This window comes from Chiloscyllium plagiosum, unplaced genomic scaffold (assembly GCF_037043375.1).
Source record: "Chiloscyllium plagiosum isolate Xiang-an unplaced genomic scaffold, Cpla_swu_hap1 HiC_scaffold_2, whole genome shotgun sequence".
Lineage (NCBI taxonomy): Eukaryota > Metazoa > Chordata > Chondrichthyes > Orectolobiformes > Hemiscylliidae > Chiloscyllium > Chiloscyllium plagiosum.
Window position 1 is genome coordinate 68,593,774 of NW_028270140.1, and position 20,576 is coordinate 68,614,349.

Here is a 20,576-nt window from a genome sequence, read left to right on the forward strand (position 1 = left end):
ATCACAGTCTGTTACCCCTGCTTACTATATATTAATTCTGGGTGTTAGAAATAAGTTATACATGTAGTGTAGATTATATAACTATTTTAAGACTGTAGGCAAGAATTTATTGCAGTTTATTCAAAATCTTGAAATCCTATGATTTTATTCTCCTAGAAGTCATCAAGAGCTCACCTTTTGTCTATTTTAAAAGTTACTGGCCACCAACCAGATCATAACATAATTTAGCGGTGTGCTCTGGAATCATAAGTTTCGCAATCTATTCTGGGATCATAACATAACATGAGAACATCATTCCTGAAAATGTGAATGTAAACAGATACCCAAGGAAAAGTACATTAAAATGGAGCAATATTATGTTAACAGTAAATGGGAAAGAACTGAGATTCAATAGCGAGGGTCAATCCAAAGCAGAGGGACACAAAGGGAGAAAGTGATAACTGTTTTGTCCACCTCATTGAAACAGATGGCCCTGCTATCCGACAGTTGAGGAGTTGTGATATGCTGCAGTTTATCTCAGTAACACACGATGAAACATCAAAGTATAACGATTCATCATCCAGCAAAATTAACACCACAAAATTGAGTTCAATTAGAGATTAAATCATCAACATTGAAGAGTTGCAGATGCTCACTCAGCATGCAATTCCGACAGCCTGATAAGATATCAGAAAGACAGCGTGTAATACACATCGGTCTATCAGAGATAATGGATGAATTTTACTGTTTTTGGCTAACAATTCCATTGAGCTTCATGGCAGCCTTCTCCATGTGAGGCGTTATGGATTCTGTCACTGCATCTTACTGAATTTGCCTTATTATTATTACCTACCCTGACCCCATGGCATCTCTCTCATTGATTCGTGCCCCATTGTACTATTCGCCATACCCAGGCCAACTCAAATTTGTCTGGATATCCCAGAATTGACTCGCACTGAGGCCATTTTCAGAAAGCTGCTGTTCACCTGTACAAATACTACCTGTACAAATACTATAAGTACTTTTCCCAGATATGGCAGAAAATGGAAAATTGGCATCTTGTTTTGAGGGCAGGCACATGAGGGCAGGATGGAGAAGTGCAGAGGCATGATGTTGTCTTCCCTCAGGACACTGGACAATGCCAACCTGGTTTAAGATTGTCACCTGAGTCAGCACAGTCTCTACTATCTAGAGGAAGGCACAGCACTGCAGCAAGGACGTTAATGACTTTCTGCACTCTGCCAGCTTAAATGCCACTATCTTACCTCCCATACTTCACGTTGACTCTATATGTGCTCTTGTACCCACCTCTAACCAAAGCTAATACTTTACCACTCCCAATATTGCCTGCAACAACATCTCTCACTCACTGTCAGCCACACCAAACCCAATAAGTACTAACCGTATATCTCATTTGTGCTGCCAACTCAATAGGCAGGGCCTGGTGTTGTGACCTCCTTTCCTGGCACTGAGTGAAGTCAACATTGTGCATCTGCACTGTACTAAAGGTAACAGCTGTGCCACCCACTTTCATCCATTTTAATATTCATCTTCCTGTAATTCCAGAAGGAAAGCAGCCCAGAAAAGGGCAGAAAGAATCAAGGCAGGTGGTTGGTAGCCTGACATTTCACTCCTGGCCTGTTACAAGGAGAGAATCCTGAATCTGACCATGTGGAACAGCTGACTGATCATGGACTGGCATCAAATGCGGTCCTTCACTCGCCATGCTAGGACTCCATGAGCAAAAGCTATCTCCCTTAACTTGATTGAGGACTGCTGACAATCACACTTTGTGTCTGAACAGCATGACAATATAGCAGTAATGAGAATCTGGAGCATTTGGTTGAGGAACAAGACAAAGTGGGGTTGCTGTGAGCATCCAGGTAGGTTGAGAGTGAGCCCAGAGAGCAAAAGCACATCACTAAGATACAGCCTAGTGCATGTCCCTGAGCATAAAGTGTCCTTACTGAAGCATTACACTGACTGCAGAAACATACTGAAAGTGGATTGGAGATATGCCATGACTGTTCTTAAAGGGTGGTCGTGGAAAATGGGGTGTGTGTGGTTGGTGCCCATGGAGCAAACCCTGAGATGCTGTTGTGTCATGACAAACATGGAGACTGTCTGCAACCAGCAGATATCAGATGTTAGGTAACCACTCTGAGCTCCATGCTGGGAATTCTTGGCATCTAGTTTGCTCACATTGTGTGGTAGGATAGCAAACTGCATATTAATGAAGTGAAACCTGCAGTTCATAAGATTGTTAGCACATATTGTTCAGGCTCCTGAAAAATTCCACCTGACACCTGACGAGATGATGGTGTTCTGGTTACGGATCTAGAGTCATCATATACAAATGATGCATGAGAAACTTCTCCAGAGGCCACGTGGGAATGGGGAAGAGTAAGTTCAGAACCAGATCCACTAAGACTGTGTGCAACTGATGTCTGCATGCAATGTATACCAGAAATACAGAAAACACACAGCCAATGAGAGCTACTGAAGTACCATCCTGACTCTGCCACACTGAGAGAACTGACACATTCACACACAAATAAGAATAGCATCTCATGTTGTAAACTATTATCCTAAGTTCCCTTTATCCAAAAAGTGAATGAAGCTATAGCAATCATCTTAACAGCACTATCTGTCTTTCCAAGCAAGGGAATCTTGAAAGAATAATCTGTAACAGTTGCTTTGTAGAGAAGTTAAGGAATTCACAGAACAGTGTGGGTTGAAAATCATGATCTTATCACCTCATTAACTGTGTGAAGGCGCAGCGACAATGAGGACACTTTCAAAATATGGAGAGACAAAGGACATCTTGCCCTAGTGTCTCTCTGATCAACACATCTCAAGGCTTACATGAAATCACCTGCAAGGAAGCTGAATGGAAGAAGACATAAGTCAGTCTTTAATGTCAAGGTAAATGAAGGTCAAAGCATCTCCAAACATGCTAAGTTCTCGCCAGAGCAATAGAAATGTACAGAATCCAAGAATGAAAACCTAAAACCCAACATAAGTTGCTGGTAAACCTGAGACTCCATGATCTTACATAATTGAAAGCAAATTAAAGCAATAATCTTTCTTAGTTTAGAAACAAAAGTGATAACAATTGTAACAGTTAGAACAATCGATGTGAGATGTAGAAGAGATCTAGCAAATCGAAACTGGATGCATTTGAGGTGCCTAAAGAAGTAGAATAGTATTTGACCACAAATTGTTTATTGTGCTTTAGCCAAGTTGGGTGAGGGGGTAAATGCAAGGCAGATGAAATTAATGTGAATAAATGTGAGGTTTTCGAATTTGGTAACACAAACAGCAAGGTAGATTATTATCTGATTTGGTGATAGATTGGTAAAGATGGTGTTGCAATGAGAACTGGGTATCATTGTACACCAGCTGTTGAAAGTTAGCATTTAGTGTAGCAGGCGGTGAAGGAGGCAAATGGTATTTTGACCTTCATAGTGAGAGGTTTCGAGAATAGGAACAGAGATTCTTGCTGAGACCACACCTGGAGTATTGGTCTTTATACCTAAGGAAGGATGGCCTGACTATGGAGGGAATAAAATAAAGATTTACCTGATTGATTCCTGGGATGGATGGTCTGACGCATGAAGAGAGTATGGAGAGTATGAACAAAGTTAGGACTTTATTCATTGTAATTCAGAAGAGTGAGTGGGACCTCATAGCAATCTATAAAATTCTAACAAGTTTAAACAAGGTAAATGTAGGAAGGTAAACATCAGGTTGTGTTCCTGTTGACCGGGAACCCAGAATTAGGCATCATATTTTCAGGAGAACTGAGATGAGGAGAACTTCTTCACCCAGAGAGTGTTAAGTCTGTGGAAATCTCTGTTCCGAAAATAGTGTAGGCCAAAACATTGAATGATTTCAAAGAGTTAAATATAATTCTTAGGGCTAAAGGGATCAAAGGGTATGAAGCAAAAGCAGGAACAGTGTACCGAGTTTGATGATCAGTTATGATTATATCGAATGGCTGAATGACCTACTTCTGTTCCTATTTTCTATGCTTCTAACTTCATGGTCCAGCGAAACCCAACTTCATTATCACCAATAAGCTGGGGAATGAACCCTGTTCATCACGAGGTGCAGGACAGCATATCTGAAAATGAGGCGCCAACCTGATGAAGGTGCAACACCGAACTATTTGCAAACAGCAGAAGCAACAGGTGATAGACAACCTCACAATCAATGTGTCAGATCTAAGCTCGGCATGGTGAATAATGAAATAATTAAATCAAACTGAAGCTCCACAAAAACCCCTATCTTCAATAATAGTGTGCCCAGCATATCAATATAAAAGACACACCTAAAGCATTTGCAAATATCTTCACTAGTAATGCCTGGATGATTATCTATACCAGCCTCTTCTTGAGGTTCCTGAAGAAGGGCTTATGCCCGAAACGTTGATTCTCCTGTTCCCTGGATGCTGCCTGACCTGCTGCGCTTTTCCAGCAACACATTTTCAGCTCTTCTTGAGGTCCACAGCCTTCAAATCACTGCAAATTATATCAAGAATGTACTTCTATGGCTCTGACATCATCCTGCTTAAGTACTGATAACTTGTGCTCCAAAACTAGTTGTACACCTAGCCAATTCTATCCAGTTTTATGTTATGTCTCATGGGTAGCATGCAGTATAACTTTAAGGGACATGCTTATTATATCATCATGTTATCACAGCATGTGATCTTAGTAGCCCAGACACTACAGCGCCTGTAAGATAAGTAGATATCAAGAGTTGTAACAAATGGTTATTGAATATTTCTGTAAGACTTTACCTACTTTTTAGTGGAGAAAGCTGCAGCACAGAGAGATTTGGGTGTCCTCATGCAAAAATATCACAAAAAGTATAATGAAGGAATTAAATGGAATGTCGGCCATTTTTCCAAAGAGAATGGAGAATGAAAATAGAGAATTATTGCTAAAACATATAAGGCACTAGTTTGGCCATAGCTGGAAAACTGAACAGTTTTGGTTCCTTTATCTCAGGAAAGATATAGTGGCATTGGAGGCAGTCTGGAAAAAAGTTATAGTTTAATTCGGGTTCTGGAAGGATTGCCTTGGGAGGGTAGTGAATCTGTGGAATTTGTTACTGCAGAGGGCCATAGAGGCTGAGCTGTTAAGTATATTCAAAACTGAGATAGACTGATTTTTAAGGGAATCAAGAGTTGTTGGGAGGAAAAGGCAGGAAAGTGTATTATCAGATCAGTCATGATCGCATTGAATGGTAGAGTAGACCTAAAGGGCTGAATGAATTCTTCTGCTCCTATGTTTTATGTGTTATCCAGGCTTTATGTTCTGCAAGCTAACATAAATATTGCCCTATCCATAAACAAATCCCCACTGGAAGCAAAAGCCCACATACTGAACTAGCTACAACCCTAGACAAGTTATTCTAATACAGTAATAATTGTTACCAGCCTCTAGCTGTCAATTTGCACAATTGTTCAGGTACCTAATGTTCACAATAGTAGGATAAATCCAACCCAGCCAATTACTAGTTTATTAGCCTACTCTCAATCATTGGCAAAGTAATTGAAGAGGGTCATTGAGAATGCTATCAATCAGCACTTTCAAAGCAAAGTCTGTGATGCTCAGTTTAGATTCTCCAAGGACACTCATCATCTGACACTGTTCCAACCTTGATCCAAACATAGACAAAGAACTGAATTCAAGAGGTGAAAAGAGAGGGACAGCCCTTGACATGAAGACAGCATTTGGTCAAGTATGGAATCAAAGAATCTCAGCAAATCTAAAATCAATAGGAATCAGGAGGAATTCTCTCCATTGGTTGAAACCAAACCTAGTAAAAGGATTTGGAGATGCCGGTGTTGGACTGGGGTGTACAAAGTTAAAAATCACACACCAGGTTATAGTCCAACAGGTTTAATTGGAAGCACACTAGCTTTCGGAGCGACGCTCCTTCATCAGGTGATTGCGGAGGGCTCGATCGTAACACAGAATTTATAGCAAAAATTTCTGTGTGATGTAACTGAAATTATACATTGAAAAATTGATTGTCTGTTAAGCCTTTCATCTGTTAGAATACAGTGATAGTTTCACTTCTTTCATGTGTAAATCACAAAACCCTTTTTTTTAAAGTTGCATTCTCGGGTTAGCTGTTAACAATGGTGGTAGCTAGACAATATGTTGAAGGTGTTAGCCCCCTGTATTCTCTGTCTATGACCTGATGTTTAGATTGATTCTAATCTAAAAAGTGAGATAACAGAGTTTTACATGAATGTATGCAGTTTTTGAGCAATGTGCAATGTAACTCTGCAAGTACAAATTCACCCCACAAAATATATGTGTGCATGTGGGTCTTTGTCTGTGTGTGTATGTCTGTCTGGGGTGGGGGTTGTGAGTGTGAGAATGTGTGTGTGTGTGAGAGTGTGTGTGTGTAGGAATATCTGTGTGTGTGTGTGTGCGTGTGTAGTGCAATGGTGATCACCTGTAACGTGACATGAACCCAAGGTCCCGGTTGAGGCCCTCCCTATGGGTACCGAACTTAGCTATCAGCCTCTGCTCAGCGACTTTCCTTTGCTGCCTGGCCCGAAGTCCACCATGGACTTTCTCACTTTCTCACACTCACAACTTCCACCCCTGACAAACACACACACACACAGACAGACAAAGACCCACATGCACACATATATTTTGTGTGGTGAATTTGTACTTGCAGAGTTACATTGCACATTGCTCAAAAACTGCATACATTCATGTAAAACTCTGAGCTCAAAAACTGCATACATTCATGTAAAACTCTGTTATCTCACTTTTTAGATTAGAATCAATCTAAACATCAGGTTATAGACAGAGAACACAGGGGGCTAACACCTTCAACATAGTGTCTAGCTACCACCATTGTTAACAGCTAACCCGAGAATGCAACTTTTAAATAAAGGGTTTTGTGATTTACACATGAAAGAAGTGAAACTATCACTGTATTCTAACAGATGAAAGGCTTAACAGACAATCAATTTTTCAATGTATAATTTCAGTTACATCACACTGCAAATTTTTGCTATAAATTCTGTGTTACGATCGAGCCCTCCACAATCACCTGATGAAGGAGCGTCGCTCCGAAAGCTAGTGTGCTTCCAATTAAATGTGTTGGACTATAACCTGGTGCTGTGTAATTTTTAACCTAGCAAAAGGAAGATGACTGTGATAATTAGAGGTCAATCATCTCAGCCTCAAGATACTATTTTAGTCTTATCTCAAGGTAGTGTGCTGGACCCAACAATCTTGAGATACTTCATCAAAGAGGTTACCTCAATCATAAAGTCCGAACTGGGGATGTTCGTTGATGTTTTCACAATGCTCAACACCAATCATGATTTCCCAGATACTGAAACAATCCATATCCAAACATAGCAAGACCTGGATAACACCCAGGTTTGGACTAAGAAGAGACACATTACATTTGCGCCAGAGAAATTTTCCGCAGTCAACATCCTGGGGGCTATGATTGACCAGAAATTGAAATGGACCAGCCATATTAATATTGCGGTACTGGAGCACTCAGAGACTAGGAATTCTGCAGCGAGTAACTCACCTCCTGACTCCCCAGAACCTATTCACTAGTTACAAGGCACATATTGGGAATGTGATGGATTCTCTCCACTCGCTTGCATTAGCGCAGGTTCAACTTCAATCAAGAAGGTGAACATTATCCAGGATAAAGCAACCTGTTTGATTAGACCCCATCAGTATTTTAAGCATTTACTCTCTTCATCACCAATGCAAAATGGGAGCTGTGTGTTCTATTCATCAGATCACTATAGCTGCTTGATAAACCTCCTTCATTGGCACCTTGGACATTTACCTTCTAGAAGGACAAGGGCAGCAAGTGCATGGGAACATCAGTATCTGTAAGTTGCCCTCCAAATCATGCAGCATTCTAACTTAGAATTATATTGTCACTCTTCTTCTATTGCTGGGTCAAAAGCCTTGAACTCCCTTCCTAACAAGACACATACCTATCCACCAGGCCTGACTCTCTGCCACCACCTTCCTTCCCACTCCACTGCCCTTACCAGAACCAATCTCCCTTCTCTCTAATACCTTGTTCCCCACTGCTAAACCTCACACCACCCCATCCTTGCATCAAATCTGACACCACCCTGCCCAACCCTGACATACCCTGAGTATACCATCACTTACCTGGCAAGTTATGCACTTGTGGCCTTCCACTTAGTATCCTGGCACCTTGCTTACATGGTACCCTACTCACCTGGCACTCTACTTAGCTGGTATCCTGGCACTCAGCCATACGACCTGCCTGGCACTCTGGCCTCTTTATTGCACTGTCACCCTAACTCCACACTTACCTTTTCACAGGAGTTATCACTGTCATCAGCTGTGTTGCTGGACATTTAAGTCATGAATGCAGCATTTACTGCTATGACAATGGGGGTGTGGTTTGATTTCTCCTGACAATTCTGGATTTCAGATAGAGCCAGGATTAGAATTACAGGCCAAGTTATTTGTTCAGAGAACATATATCTTGTGTGTCATATTCACAACTGCACTGCACTCATGTGTTGAGCATCATTGTATCCATTCAGCTGCCACATGGAGAAACTCCAGCATTCTGGAGTTAAAAATGTGATCATTTCCTTCATTTTGGAAACCAGAAGATATAACAATATGTGGATATGGGAAGGTGTTTAAATTACATTAGAGCGCTTCTTTTAGATAGTATGATAATGAACTTCCCTTTAAGCTGTTTTACAAAGGTTTCCATCCATCTTCTGTTGAAACAGATGAATCCCATGGAACATTACTAGGCTAATAATACTGCAAGGTAAAAACAATGACTGCAGATGCTGGAAACCAGATTCTGGATCAGTGGTGCTGGAAGAGCACAGCAATTCAGGCAGCATCCGAGGACAGGCAAAATCGACGTTTCGGGCAAAAGCCCTTCATCAGGAATAAAGGCAGAGAGACTGAAGCGTGGAGAGATAAGCTAGAGGAGGGTGGGGTGGGGATAGAGTAGCATAGAGTACAATAGGTCAGTGGGGAAGGAGATGAAGGTGATAGGTCAGGGAGGAGAGGGTGGAGTGGATAGGTGGAAAAGGAGCTAGGCAGGTCGGACAAGTCCGGACACGTCAGGGGATCGTGTTGCTGGAGGTTAGAAACTAGGATGATCTGTACAGACTACAGATTCAAAAACACCAGCAACGGTTCTCCATCAAGATCCTCCGCTCCACGCTTGCAGCAATGCGCCGGTACCTAACCTCTCTACAGTCTGCCCTGCCTCAGCTGAGGGCCACACTCTCTCAGAATTGCAAAGGACCCACTCTGTACTACATCCTCAGGAGAATTCATACTCTCAACAAACAGTATTTCAATTCCATCTCAAACATCAAAAACTGTAAGTACAACAAACTTTTATCTACCCACCTCCATAACCAGCGCTCCTCGAACATTCCAGAAGATTCCCCTGGCCTCGGAAAACGCATGGAGGAAGAACGCCTCATCTTCCGCCTCGGAACACTTCAACCCCAGGGCAACAATGTGGATTTCAACAGTTTCCTCATTTCCCCTTCCCCCACCTCATCCTAGTTTCTAACCTCCAGCAACACGATCCCCTGACGTGTCCGGACTTGTCCGACCTGCCTAGCTCCTTTTCCACCTATCCACTCCACCCTCTCCTCCCTGACCTATCACCTTCATCTCCTTCCCCACTGACCTATTGTACTCTATGCTACTCTATCCCCACCCCCACCCTCCTCTAGCTTATCTCTCCACGCTTCAGTCTCTCTGCCTTTATTCCTGATGAAGGGCTTTTGCCCGAAACGTCGATTTTGCCTGTCCTCGGATGCTGCCTGAATTGCTGTGCTCTTCTAGCACCACTGATCCAGAATAATAATACTGCAGTATATCATTGAACATATAATAATAAAGTGTTTTTATTGCAGAAAGCCTGTAATTCCTGAGCGGTAGGAGAAAGGGACACAATGGCAGTGACCATTGGGGGGGAGTTGAATTTCAAGTAAAATCTGGTTGTGCCAGGTACCTGCCTTGTTAGTTTGAGCACTTCAAAACTTTGTTGGAAATGGTTGCTGTCAGATCATGTGTCATTTGGACAGAGTGGGATGGATAGTAGGCGAGCCAGAACTTGTGGAGAAAACACAGTTCTATACTCCATCCGACCATAGTGAAGCACCTCAGCTAAACAAAATCCTGATGGAAATGGGCCCCATACCTTTGGGAAATGCCATTCTCCTCATGTCAACAAATAATTTCTATTTTGGCAGGAACTGTCAGGTAACATGACATTAAGGCACCACTGTAAAGTTCATGACCCTTAGTCCTATCAAATAGGTCACCTTATTTTGGGAATTCAAAGGGGTCAGTGATATAGAAGATATAGTTAGAGTCCCTGAATCAGAAAGAGCTGTACAGCATGGAAACAGATGTTTCGGCCCAACTCATCCATGCCAACCAGGTATTCTAATTTAATCCACTCCCATTTGCCAGCATTTGGTCCATATCTCTGTAAACCCTTCCCATGCATGAAACCATCCACATGCTTTTTAAATGTTATAATTGTACCAGCCTCTACCATTTCCTCTGGCAACTCATTCCATACAAACACCACCCTCTGCATGAAAATGTTGCCCCTTAGGTCCATTTTACATCTTTCCCCTCTCACCTGAAGCCTATGCCCTCTAGTTCTGGACTCCCCCACCCCACGAAAAAGACCCTGTCTATTCACCCTATCCATGCCCCTTGTAATTTTATAAATTTCTATAAGGTCACCCCTCAGCTTCCGATGCTCCAGGGAAAAATAACCTCAGTCATTTCAGCCTCTCCCTAGAGCGCAAACTCTCCAATGCTGACAACATCCTTGTAAGTCTTTTCTGAACCTTTTCAAGTTTTATAACATCCTTCCTACAGCAGGGAGACCAGAACTGATCACAGTAATCCAAAAGTGGCCTTACCTGTGACCTGTACAGCTGTAACTGACCTCCCAATCTCTATATTCAATGCACTGACCAATAAAGGCAAGCATATCAAATGCCTTCTTCACTGTCCTGCTAGTTGTGACTCCATTTTCAAGGAACTATGAACTTGCACTCCAAGCTCTCTTTGTTCAGAACCTTACCATTAAATGTATAAGTCCTACCCTGATTTGCCTTTCCAAAATGCAGTACTTCACATTTAAATTAAACTCCATTTTCCACTCCTCGGCCCACCAGCCCATCTGATCAAGATCCCATTGTACTCAGAGGTAACCTTCTTGCCTGTCCACTACAAGACCAACTTTGGTGTCATCTGCAAACTTATTAAACATTCCTCCTATGTTTACATCCAAATCTTTTATAAAAATGACAAAAATCAGTGGACCCAGCACCGATCCTTGTGGCACACCACTGGTCACAGGCTTCCAGTTTGAAAAACAACCCTCCAGCACTACCTTCTGTTTTCTACCTTTGGGCCAGTTCTGTCATGTATTCCATGTGATCTAAACTTGCTAACTAATCTACCATGCAGAATCTTGTCAAATACCCTACTGAAGTCCACATAGATCACGTCCACTTCTCTGCCCTCAACAATCCTCTTCATTACTGCTTCAAATCTCAATTAAGTTAATGAGACATGAACTCCCATACACAAAGAAATGTTGCCTATCTTTAATTAGTTCTTGCCTTTCCAACTACATATAAATGCTGTCCCTCAGGATTCCCTCCAACAACTTGGCCACCACAGATATCAGGCTTACTGGTCTACAGTTCCCTGGCTTTTCCTGATCACCTTACGTAAATAGTGGCACCACGTTAGCCAACCTCAAGTTTTCCGGAACCTCATCTGTGACTATCAATGAAACAAATATCTCAGCAAGGGGCCTAGCAATCTTTTCCCTAGCTTCCCACAAAGTTCTAAGGTACATGCGATCATATCCCTGGGATTTGTCCACCTTATGCATTTTAAGACATCCAGCGTCACCTCTGCTGCAAGATGGACACTTTTCAAGATATTTCTATTTATTTCCCCAAGTTATCTAGCTTCCATATCCTTCTCCACAGCAAGCATTGATGCAAAATGCTCAATTAGTATCTCAGCCATCTGCCGCGGTTCCACACAGAGGTGGCCTTGCTGATCTTTTAGGGAGAAAATGAGGACTGCAAAACTGGAGATCAGAATTGAAAAGTGTATAACTGGAAAAGCACAGCAGGTCAGGCAGCATCCAAGGAGCAGGAGAATCAATGTTTCAGACAAAAGCTCTTCATTAGGAATATTCTCTCCCTTATTACACTTTTGACTTTAATATATTTGTAGAATCCCTTTGAATTCTCCTTAACCCTATTTGCCAAAGCTATCTCATGTCCCCTTTTTGCCCTCTCGATTTCTCTCAAGTAAACTTCTACTGCCGTTGTAGGAATTCATTTGATTTCTGCTGTCTAAACCTGACATACACTTCTTTCTTTTTCTTGACCAAAACCTCACTTTGTCTCGTCATCCAGCATTCCCTTCAACCACCAGTCATACTGTCTCAGGATTCTCGTTATCTCATTTTTGAAGGCTTTCCACTTACCAGCTACCTCTACCTGCAAATATCTGACCCCCTAAACTTTTGAATGTTCTTGCCTTATACAGTCAAAATTGGCCTTACCAATTTAGAACTTTAACTATTAGATCTTGCCTATCCTTTTCCATCGCTATTTTGAAACTAATAGAATTATGATCACTGGCCCCTCTTGACACTCAGTCACTTGTCCTGCCTTATTTCTCAAGAGTAGGTCAAGTTTTGCATCAAGTAGGTACATCCACACACTGAATCAGAAAATTTTCTTGCGTACATTTAACAAACTCCTCTCTATCCAAGCCCTTAACAGTATGGCAGTCCGAGTCTATGTTTGGAAAGTTAAAAGCTCTGACAATTATCCTCCTATTATTCTTACAGATAACTGAAATCTCCTTAAACATTTGCTTCTCAATTTCATGCTGACTACTGTGGAGTTTATAGTACAATCCTAATAAGTTGATCCCCCCTTTTTTATTTCTCAGTTCAACCTAAATAACTTGCCTTGTCGTATTTCCAGGAATATCCTCCCTAAGTACTGTCGTAATGATATCACTTGTCAAAAAATGCCACACCCCCTCCTTTTTTGACCCCCCCACCTTTCTATCTTTCCTATAGTATCTATACCCTGGAACATTAAGCTGTCCTGTCAATCCCAGAGCTATGTTTCTATAATAGTTATGATATGCCAGTCCCAAGTTCCCAAACATGTCTACCTTACTGTCAGGCCTCTGGCGTGGACATAAATACACTTTAATTTATCATCCCTACGTTGTCCTCTGCTTTGTTCCTGCCTGCCTTGGCTTTTTGACTCACTCCTTTTCCCAACTGCACCAGTCTCAGACTGATCACTTTTCTCACTATCCCTTATTAATTTAATTCCTTCCTCATGTCCCCTTTTTGCCCTCTCGATTTCTCTCAAGTAAACTTCTACTGCCGTTGTAGGAATTCATTTGATTTCTGCTGTCTAAACCTGACATACACTTCTTTCTTTTTCTTGACCAAAACCTCACTTTGTCTCGTCATCCAGCATTCCCTTCAACCACCAGTCATACTGTCTCAGGATTCTCGTTATCTCATTTTTGAAGGCTTTCTACTTACCAGCTACCTCTACCTGCAAATATCTGACCCCCTAAACTTTTGAATGTTCTTGCCTTATACAGTCAAAATTGGCCTTACCAATTTAGAACTTTAACTATTAGATCTTGCCTATCCTTTTCCATCGCTATTTTGAAACTAATAGAATTATGATCACTGGCCCCTCTTGACACTCAGTCACTTGTCCTGCCTTATTTCTCAAGAGTAGGTCAAGTTTTGCATCAAGTAGGTACATCCACACACTGAATCAGAAAATTTTCTTGCGTACATTTAACAAACTCCTCTCTATCCAAGCCCTTAACAGTATGGCAGTCCGAGTCTATGTTTGGAAAGTTAAAAGCTCTGACAATTATCCTCCTATTATTCTTACAGATAACTGAAATCTCCTTAAACATTTGCTTCTCAATTTCATGCTGACTACTGTGGAGTTTATAGTACAATCCTAATAAGTTGATCCCCCCTTTTTTATTTCTCAGTTCAACCTAAATAACTTGCCTTGTCGTATTTCCAGGAATATCCTCCCTAAGTACTGTCGTAATGATATCACTTGTCAAAAAATGCCACACCCCCTCCTTTTTTGACCCCCCCACCTTTCTATCTTTCCTATAGTATCTATACCCTGGAACATTAAGCTGTCCTGTCAATCCCAGAGCTACGTTTCTATAATAGTTATGATATGCCAGTCCCAAGTTCCCAAACATGTCTACCTTACTGTCAGGCCTCTGGCGTGGACATAAATACACTTTAATTTATCATCCCTACGTTGTCCTCTGCTTTGTTCCTGCCTGCCTTGGCTTTTTGACTCACTCCTTTTCCCAACTGCACCAGTCTCAGACTGATCACTTTTCTCACTATCCCTTATTAATTTAATTCCTTCCGAGCAGCTCTAGCAAATCTCCCTGCAGGTAGTAGACAGGTATATTACTCCCCTTCCAATTTAGGTGTAATCTTTCCTTCTCATATAGGTCACGTCTACCTCAGAAGACATTCCAATGATCCAAAAATGTGAACCCTTTTATCGCGCACCAGCTCCTCAGTCTCGCATTCATCCGCTCTATCCTCCCATTCCTACCCTCACTTGCTCATGGCACCAGGAGTAATCCAGATATTACTACTCTCAAGGACCTACTTTTTAAATTCCTGCCTAATTGCTCCCCTCAAAACCTCATCTTTTTCTTGTCCTACATTGTTAGCTCCAATTTGTACAATGACTTACAACTGGTCCCTCTCCCCTTTGAGAGTATTCTGCACCCTCTCCGGAATCTCCTTGCTCCTGGTACCAGGGAGGCAACACACCATTCTGATGTCTGGTTGACCACAGAAACATCTGTTTGTGCCTCTAACTAGAGTGTCTTCTATCACAATTATCACTTTGAACTTGTTGTACCTCTCATTACAGTAGAGCTAGTCTCACTACCAGAAAGTTGGCTATCGGAGCTACATTCCCCCTAGAGTCCATCATCCCCCAACATTTTCCAAAACAGCATATTTATTTGAGATAGGGATAGCCACAGGAGACTCCTGCATTACCTGCCTACCCCCTTACTTTTCCCCATCGACCTGACTGCATCTGTGGTTTTTCTCCCTTCTTGAAACTGCCTTCCATCACACCTATGATTCCTGTAAATTCTTCATTCCACTAACTGCCAATCCAAACGATACAATACAATTTGCAAGGAGAAAGTGAGGTCTGCAGATGCTGGAGATCAAAGTTGAAACTTTATTGCTGGAACAGCCCAGCAGGTCAGGCAGCATCCAGGGAACAGGAGATTCGACGTTTCGGGCACAGGCCCTTCTTCAGGAAACAGGAGATTCGACGTTTCGGGCACAGGCCCTTCTTCAGGAAAAACATACAAAAAATACAATTTGCAACCAAACACACTTCCTGTAGACATAATCATCAGGAATATTGAAAGTCTCCCTAATCTCCCACATCAGACAGGAAGAGCACATTATTCTACTAAATACCATCTTTGCAACTTAACAGTCTACAGACCTAGAAAATAGCAGTCATACTGCTCTAAAAACACTGGTCTAGGATAGCTCAGTATCTACATTTTATATTCTATAAAGTTTAATCGAGAGACGGATCTCATTAAAACATATAATAAAAAAAGAACTGTAGATTTACAAAAACAAAGTGAGGTTACATTTTTTAAAAAATGAGTCACTTAGCTGCTCCCCTGCTGTAAGCTTCCCCACACATGTTTCTCTTAAGGTCAGCTGTGAATTTCACTGGATGTTTATTTTTTTCTTGGAATAAACTCTGATGTCCAGAGATATTTATTTCTAGACAGCAGAGGCAGTCAGCTGTGCAGGTCTACTTCTCTGTTTGTTTTACCCTCCATCTGGTACCTGCTCTCTCTCTCTCTTCCTTTTTTAAAGTACTGTTGTTTTGATCTCTTTCTTTTCCAAAGCTCTAAAACAATGCAACAGCTTGTAAAGCAGTAATTGTAGTTCCAAAAATGTGAGAAAATCAGCTCCAATACTGATAATACCTCAAAAAAGAAACAGCTCTTACAGCCACAACTTTTTCCTATCCTCCATCTTGAATTACCGAGAATCCTCTCTGTCTCTACAATCCCCTTCAACTCAAAACAGACAGATATCTGCACTTCTCTATTTCTTGTTTTTTTAAGGATTCCCACTATTTCAGCTCTTATAGTAGTGCCTTCAGCTACCCACACCCTAACATCTGCAATACCTTCTCTAAAGTTCTCTTTTGTGCTCTTTTGTTTTTTTTTTCCTTTTTTAGAGCCTATTTTGTTGATTAAACAAGCTTTTGGCCATCAACCAAATGTCACTCCGAGGTTTGTGTGTAATTTTTCTTGATAATGTCCTGTGAAGCACCTTGAGATGTTGATTATGTTTAAGGTATGATATTGACACAAGTTCTTGTGGTTCATGCTATTCAAATGCACATGTGAGCATGTCCACTTCAAAGTTATGATTGTGTTATGATAATAGGATAACTCTCAATTGTTAACCTGTCTTTCTTCTTTTCAGGTACTATGTATAGATGATATTTCAATTTATTTTGTTTCTGATTTTCGTACTTATTACATTCTAATCACATTAGTTAAAATGAACAGTATTCGATTCTTTCCTTATTCTGATGTTATCGAACTACAAAAGTAGAGGTGATTATGGCTTAAAATCAATAATTGCTCAAAGTCCAGCCTGGAGTGGGGTAGGTAGTATTGGGGTAAGCAATGGGGCAGAATATCCTCTTTTGATTCAGGCTGGGATTTTCCACTACTAAGTCCTACAGAGGCACAAAGAAGAATAATCAAATGCATCAATTAGCTAAAATGTCAACTTGAAATGGAAAACCATCACAGGTGAACATACCATATCTGAGGTTTTACAATGTTCCTTATTTTGTTCTATTTAGATCCAGATGGAGGGTTGATCAGTTAAAAGTTATAACAGTATAGTTTTGGTAATGCATCTAGCATAGGGCTATAAAATACAAACTAAAGAAAATTCAGTATTTCAGTCCAACGTTCAGAATCTGGTTAATCCAATAAACACAGGTCTGCCAGTCAGCAAGTCAGAAACAATGGTTGAAGTGATGAATGAGTTAATTCAAATGATGATTTGGTAAGTTTCATGAATAAAATACGGATGGTCAGCCTGACTGTGGTGATGTCACACAAGCCACTGCAGATAGCTTTTTTCAGTAACAATGGGAAATCTTTGTAATAAGCTGTAGAACCTTAGGAACATAAGAACATTGCTAGTTTATTAAGACTAACATTGAATTGCTCCGATCTGTTCCACTATTCGATTAGGTCAAAGCTGATTTATAAGCTCACTCATCCGCCCATAACCCTTCACAAACTTTTCAATGCTTGTTTTCAAATTTTTAATTCAACAAGTCTCAGTAATCAAGAGTTCCAGATTTCCCACTATCCACTGTATAAAACAATATTGTAGGGGTAGTGAGACGGCACAACACAACAAGATGAACGGTTGTCTTCTGTACATTAACTCTCTCGTGATTCTATAAAAAGTGCTTTCTGACGTCATTCCCTCATGGTCAAGCTGTAGTTTTAAAGTTCATTCCTTTGTTCTAGACATTGATACTGCTGTTTCTATCATGTTGCAGATAAAGCCATTGCAAGGCCAGGAACACTATTACAGAATTAGAGTGATTATTTACCGTTCTAGAATATTTATTGTTAATTTAACCTATTAGTTTGTTACTTAGAGTCAGAGAGCACAGTACAAGGCCTTAGGCCCATTAAATCCACATCAGCATATCTACACTAATCCCACTTATTTCCAGAGGTCGTAAAAACGATTGGGATATAGTGAAATCACAATTTTCACTTACCCGATAGTAATCTGTGCTGTATACATCTCTTGACATTCCAAAATCACCAATCTTCACCAGTAGGTTTTCTCCCACCAGGCAGTTCCGTGTAGCCAAGTCACGGTGAACAAAGTGTTGCGATGCCAGATAGACCATCCCTGCTGCTATTTGCATTGCAATATGTAGCATCTGCGACTGAGTCAGCTCTGCCATTCTGTTGCACTGGCCATCATTGAGGAATACAGCATCAGGTCCATGAGACCTGGGGAATTAAAATTGTTATTGTGAGCAAAGTAGTGTGATGGGATTGATGACAATCTGGAATTTACTCATATATAATCACAACTGTGAGTGTACACTTTCACTCAGCAGTGCATTCCCCCTGCGCATGTTTCTTCACTTCACCACAGGACAGAAGATGGGTGTCAGGATATAGAGTCATAAAAGTCTATGGAGAAGGACTCTTTGACCTATTGAGTCTGTGCCAGCCAAAAACAAGCACCTAACCATTCTGATCCCATTTCCTAGCACTTGGTCCATAACGTTACGTGTTTTGGCATTGCAAGTGAACATTTAAATGCTTCTTAAATATTATGAAGGTTTCTGTCTCTACAATCCTTAAAGGCAGTGAGTTCCAGATTCCCACCACCTTCTGGGTTAAAAAATATTCCTCACATTCCCTGCTCCTTACTTTAAACCTATGCCCCTGCTCATTAAATGCTTCACCAGGGGAAACATTTCTTTCTGTCTACCCTGTTTATGCCCCTCATAATTTTTTTATATCTCAATCATGTCAGCATCCCCTCCCCCCAATCAATTTCCTCTGCTCCATTATAATCAACCACAGTCTGTCCAATTTTTCTTCAAAACTGAAACTTTGCAGTCCAGGCAAGATGACTCTTCACCCTCTCCAGTGCAATCACATCACTCCTATAATTTGGGTTTCAAATCTGCACACAATACTCTAACTGTGACCTGACCAACTTTTTATATAGTTCCAGCAGAACCTCCATACTCATAAACTTTATACTTGAGCTAATAAAAGTAAGAATCTCATATGCCACCTTAATCATTTTATTGAACTATTATACCAATTTAAGGGACCAATGGGTGTGCACACAAAGTTCCCTCTGATTTTGGTGCTTCCCAGGCGCCTAATGTTCATGTGTATTCCATTGGCTTGTTTGTCCTGCCTAGGTGCATCATCTTGCACTTACCCAGATCGCATTCCATTTGTCGCTGGTAAGCCCATCTATATTCTCCTGTAATCTAAGGCTAGTCTCCTTAATATTTACCACTTCACCAACTTTTGTATCATCTATGAACTTACTGATCAACCCTCCTATATTTGAGTCTAAATTGTTTATATATACTACAAACAGCAAAGGCACCAACACTGATCCCCACAGGGTCCCCACTGTCAAAAAACACCCATTGGACATCACCCTCTGCCAATTCTGGAACCAACTAGCCAAATTTTCTTGATTCCAATTGGCAATTACCTTTGCTCTTAACCTCCTATTTGGGACTTATCAAAAGCTTTGCTGAAGTCCAAGTAAACTGCATCAAATACCTGCCCTCAAGTACACACCTAGTTACCTCTTTAATCAAGTTGATCAGATCTGATTTCTCATCAACAAATCTATGCTGACTATTCTTGATTAATCACTGCCTCTCCAAGTGCAGATGAATTCTGTCCCTCAGATTTGTTTCCAACAGTTTCTCCACCACTGAGGTTAGACTGACTGGCCTGTAGTTTCCTGGTTCATCCCTTGCTTCCCTGGTCCCACACTGGCATCCTCCAATCCTCTGACACCTCTGCTGTAGCCAGGGAGGTACCACAGAAGTGAAGATTTTTAGGCACTGTTTATATTTATAAATAATAAAAATGATGTCTAATCACAGTCCAAGTATTAAATCTTCCTGTTCACCCGAGCAATTCAAAATGACATTGGATGCATATTAATTCAAGTTAAATAATCTCAGCAATAAGGATGACATTTTATATTTGAGAGGGAATGTACATTTGCTTCTTTGTGATTAATTCAGCAAATTCTTTTTCAGAATAAAATACAAACATAAATAAATACAATTTTATTTACAATGTAGTGGGAACACAGAAAATAGCCAAAATTGAAATTCATTATTTTTACATATCTCCAGGCATAGCATTAACTGGCATTTTGAGGAAAAGAGTTCCAATCTTCACCACTCTGTGCAGAAGAAGTGCATTCTAACAGCTCTCCTGAATGACCTTGTCCTAATTCTGAGATTATGTTCCCTGGTTTTAGAATTGTCAACCAGTGGAAATAGTTTATCTTTATCTACCTTGCCTTTCTATTTTAATATCCTGAAGACCTTGATTAGGTCACCCTTTAACCTGTTACATTCGAAAGAATAAAGGCTTAATTGGCCAAATCTCTCTTTATAAATTCACACCTGAAGTCCAGATATCATCTTTGTAAGCCTGCATGGAATTCCCTCCAGGACCATAACATCCTTCCTGAAGTGTACTGCCTAGATCTGCTCACAGTTCTTGAAGTGGGATCTAATTAAAGTTTTGTATAATTGCAGCGTAGCATCTGCATCCCTATTCTCCAGCCCTTTAGCATTCCATTAA

The 20,576-nt window shown here is 40.9% G+C and overlaps 1 protein-coding gene across 1 annotated transcript in view; it reads right to left on the minus strand.

Annotated features, from left to right (window-relative positions):
* Positions 1 to 20,576, minus strand: part of ntrk2a (neurotrophic tyrosine kinase, receptor, type 2a) — a 257,615-nt gene that overhangs the window by 51,970 nt on the left and 185,069 nt on the right. The window contains exon 15 of the mRNA XM_043713062.2: positions 17,978 to 18,218. Coding sequence (XP_043568997.1) covers positions 17,978 to 18,218 — 241 coding nt within the window. The remainder of the gene's footprint in view (positions 1 to 17,977; positions 18,219 to 20,576) is intronic.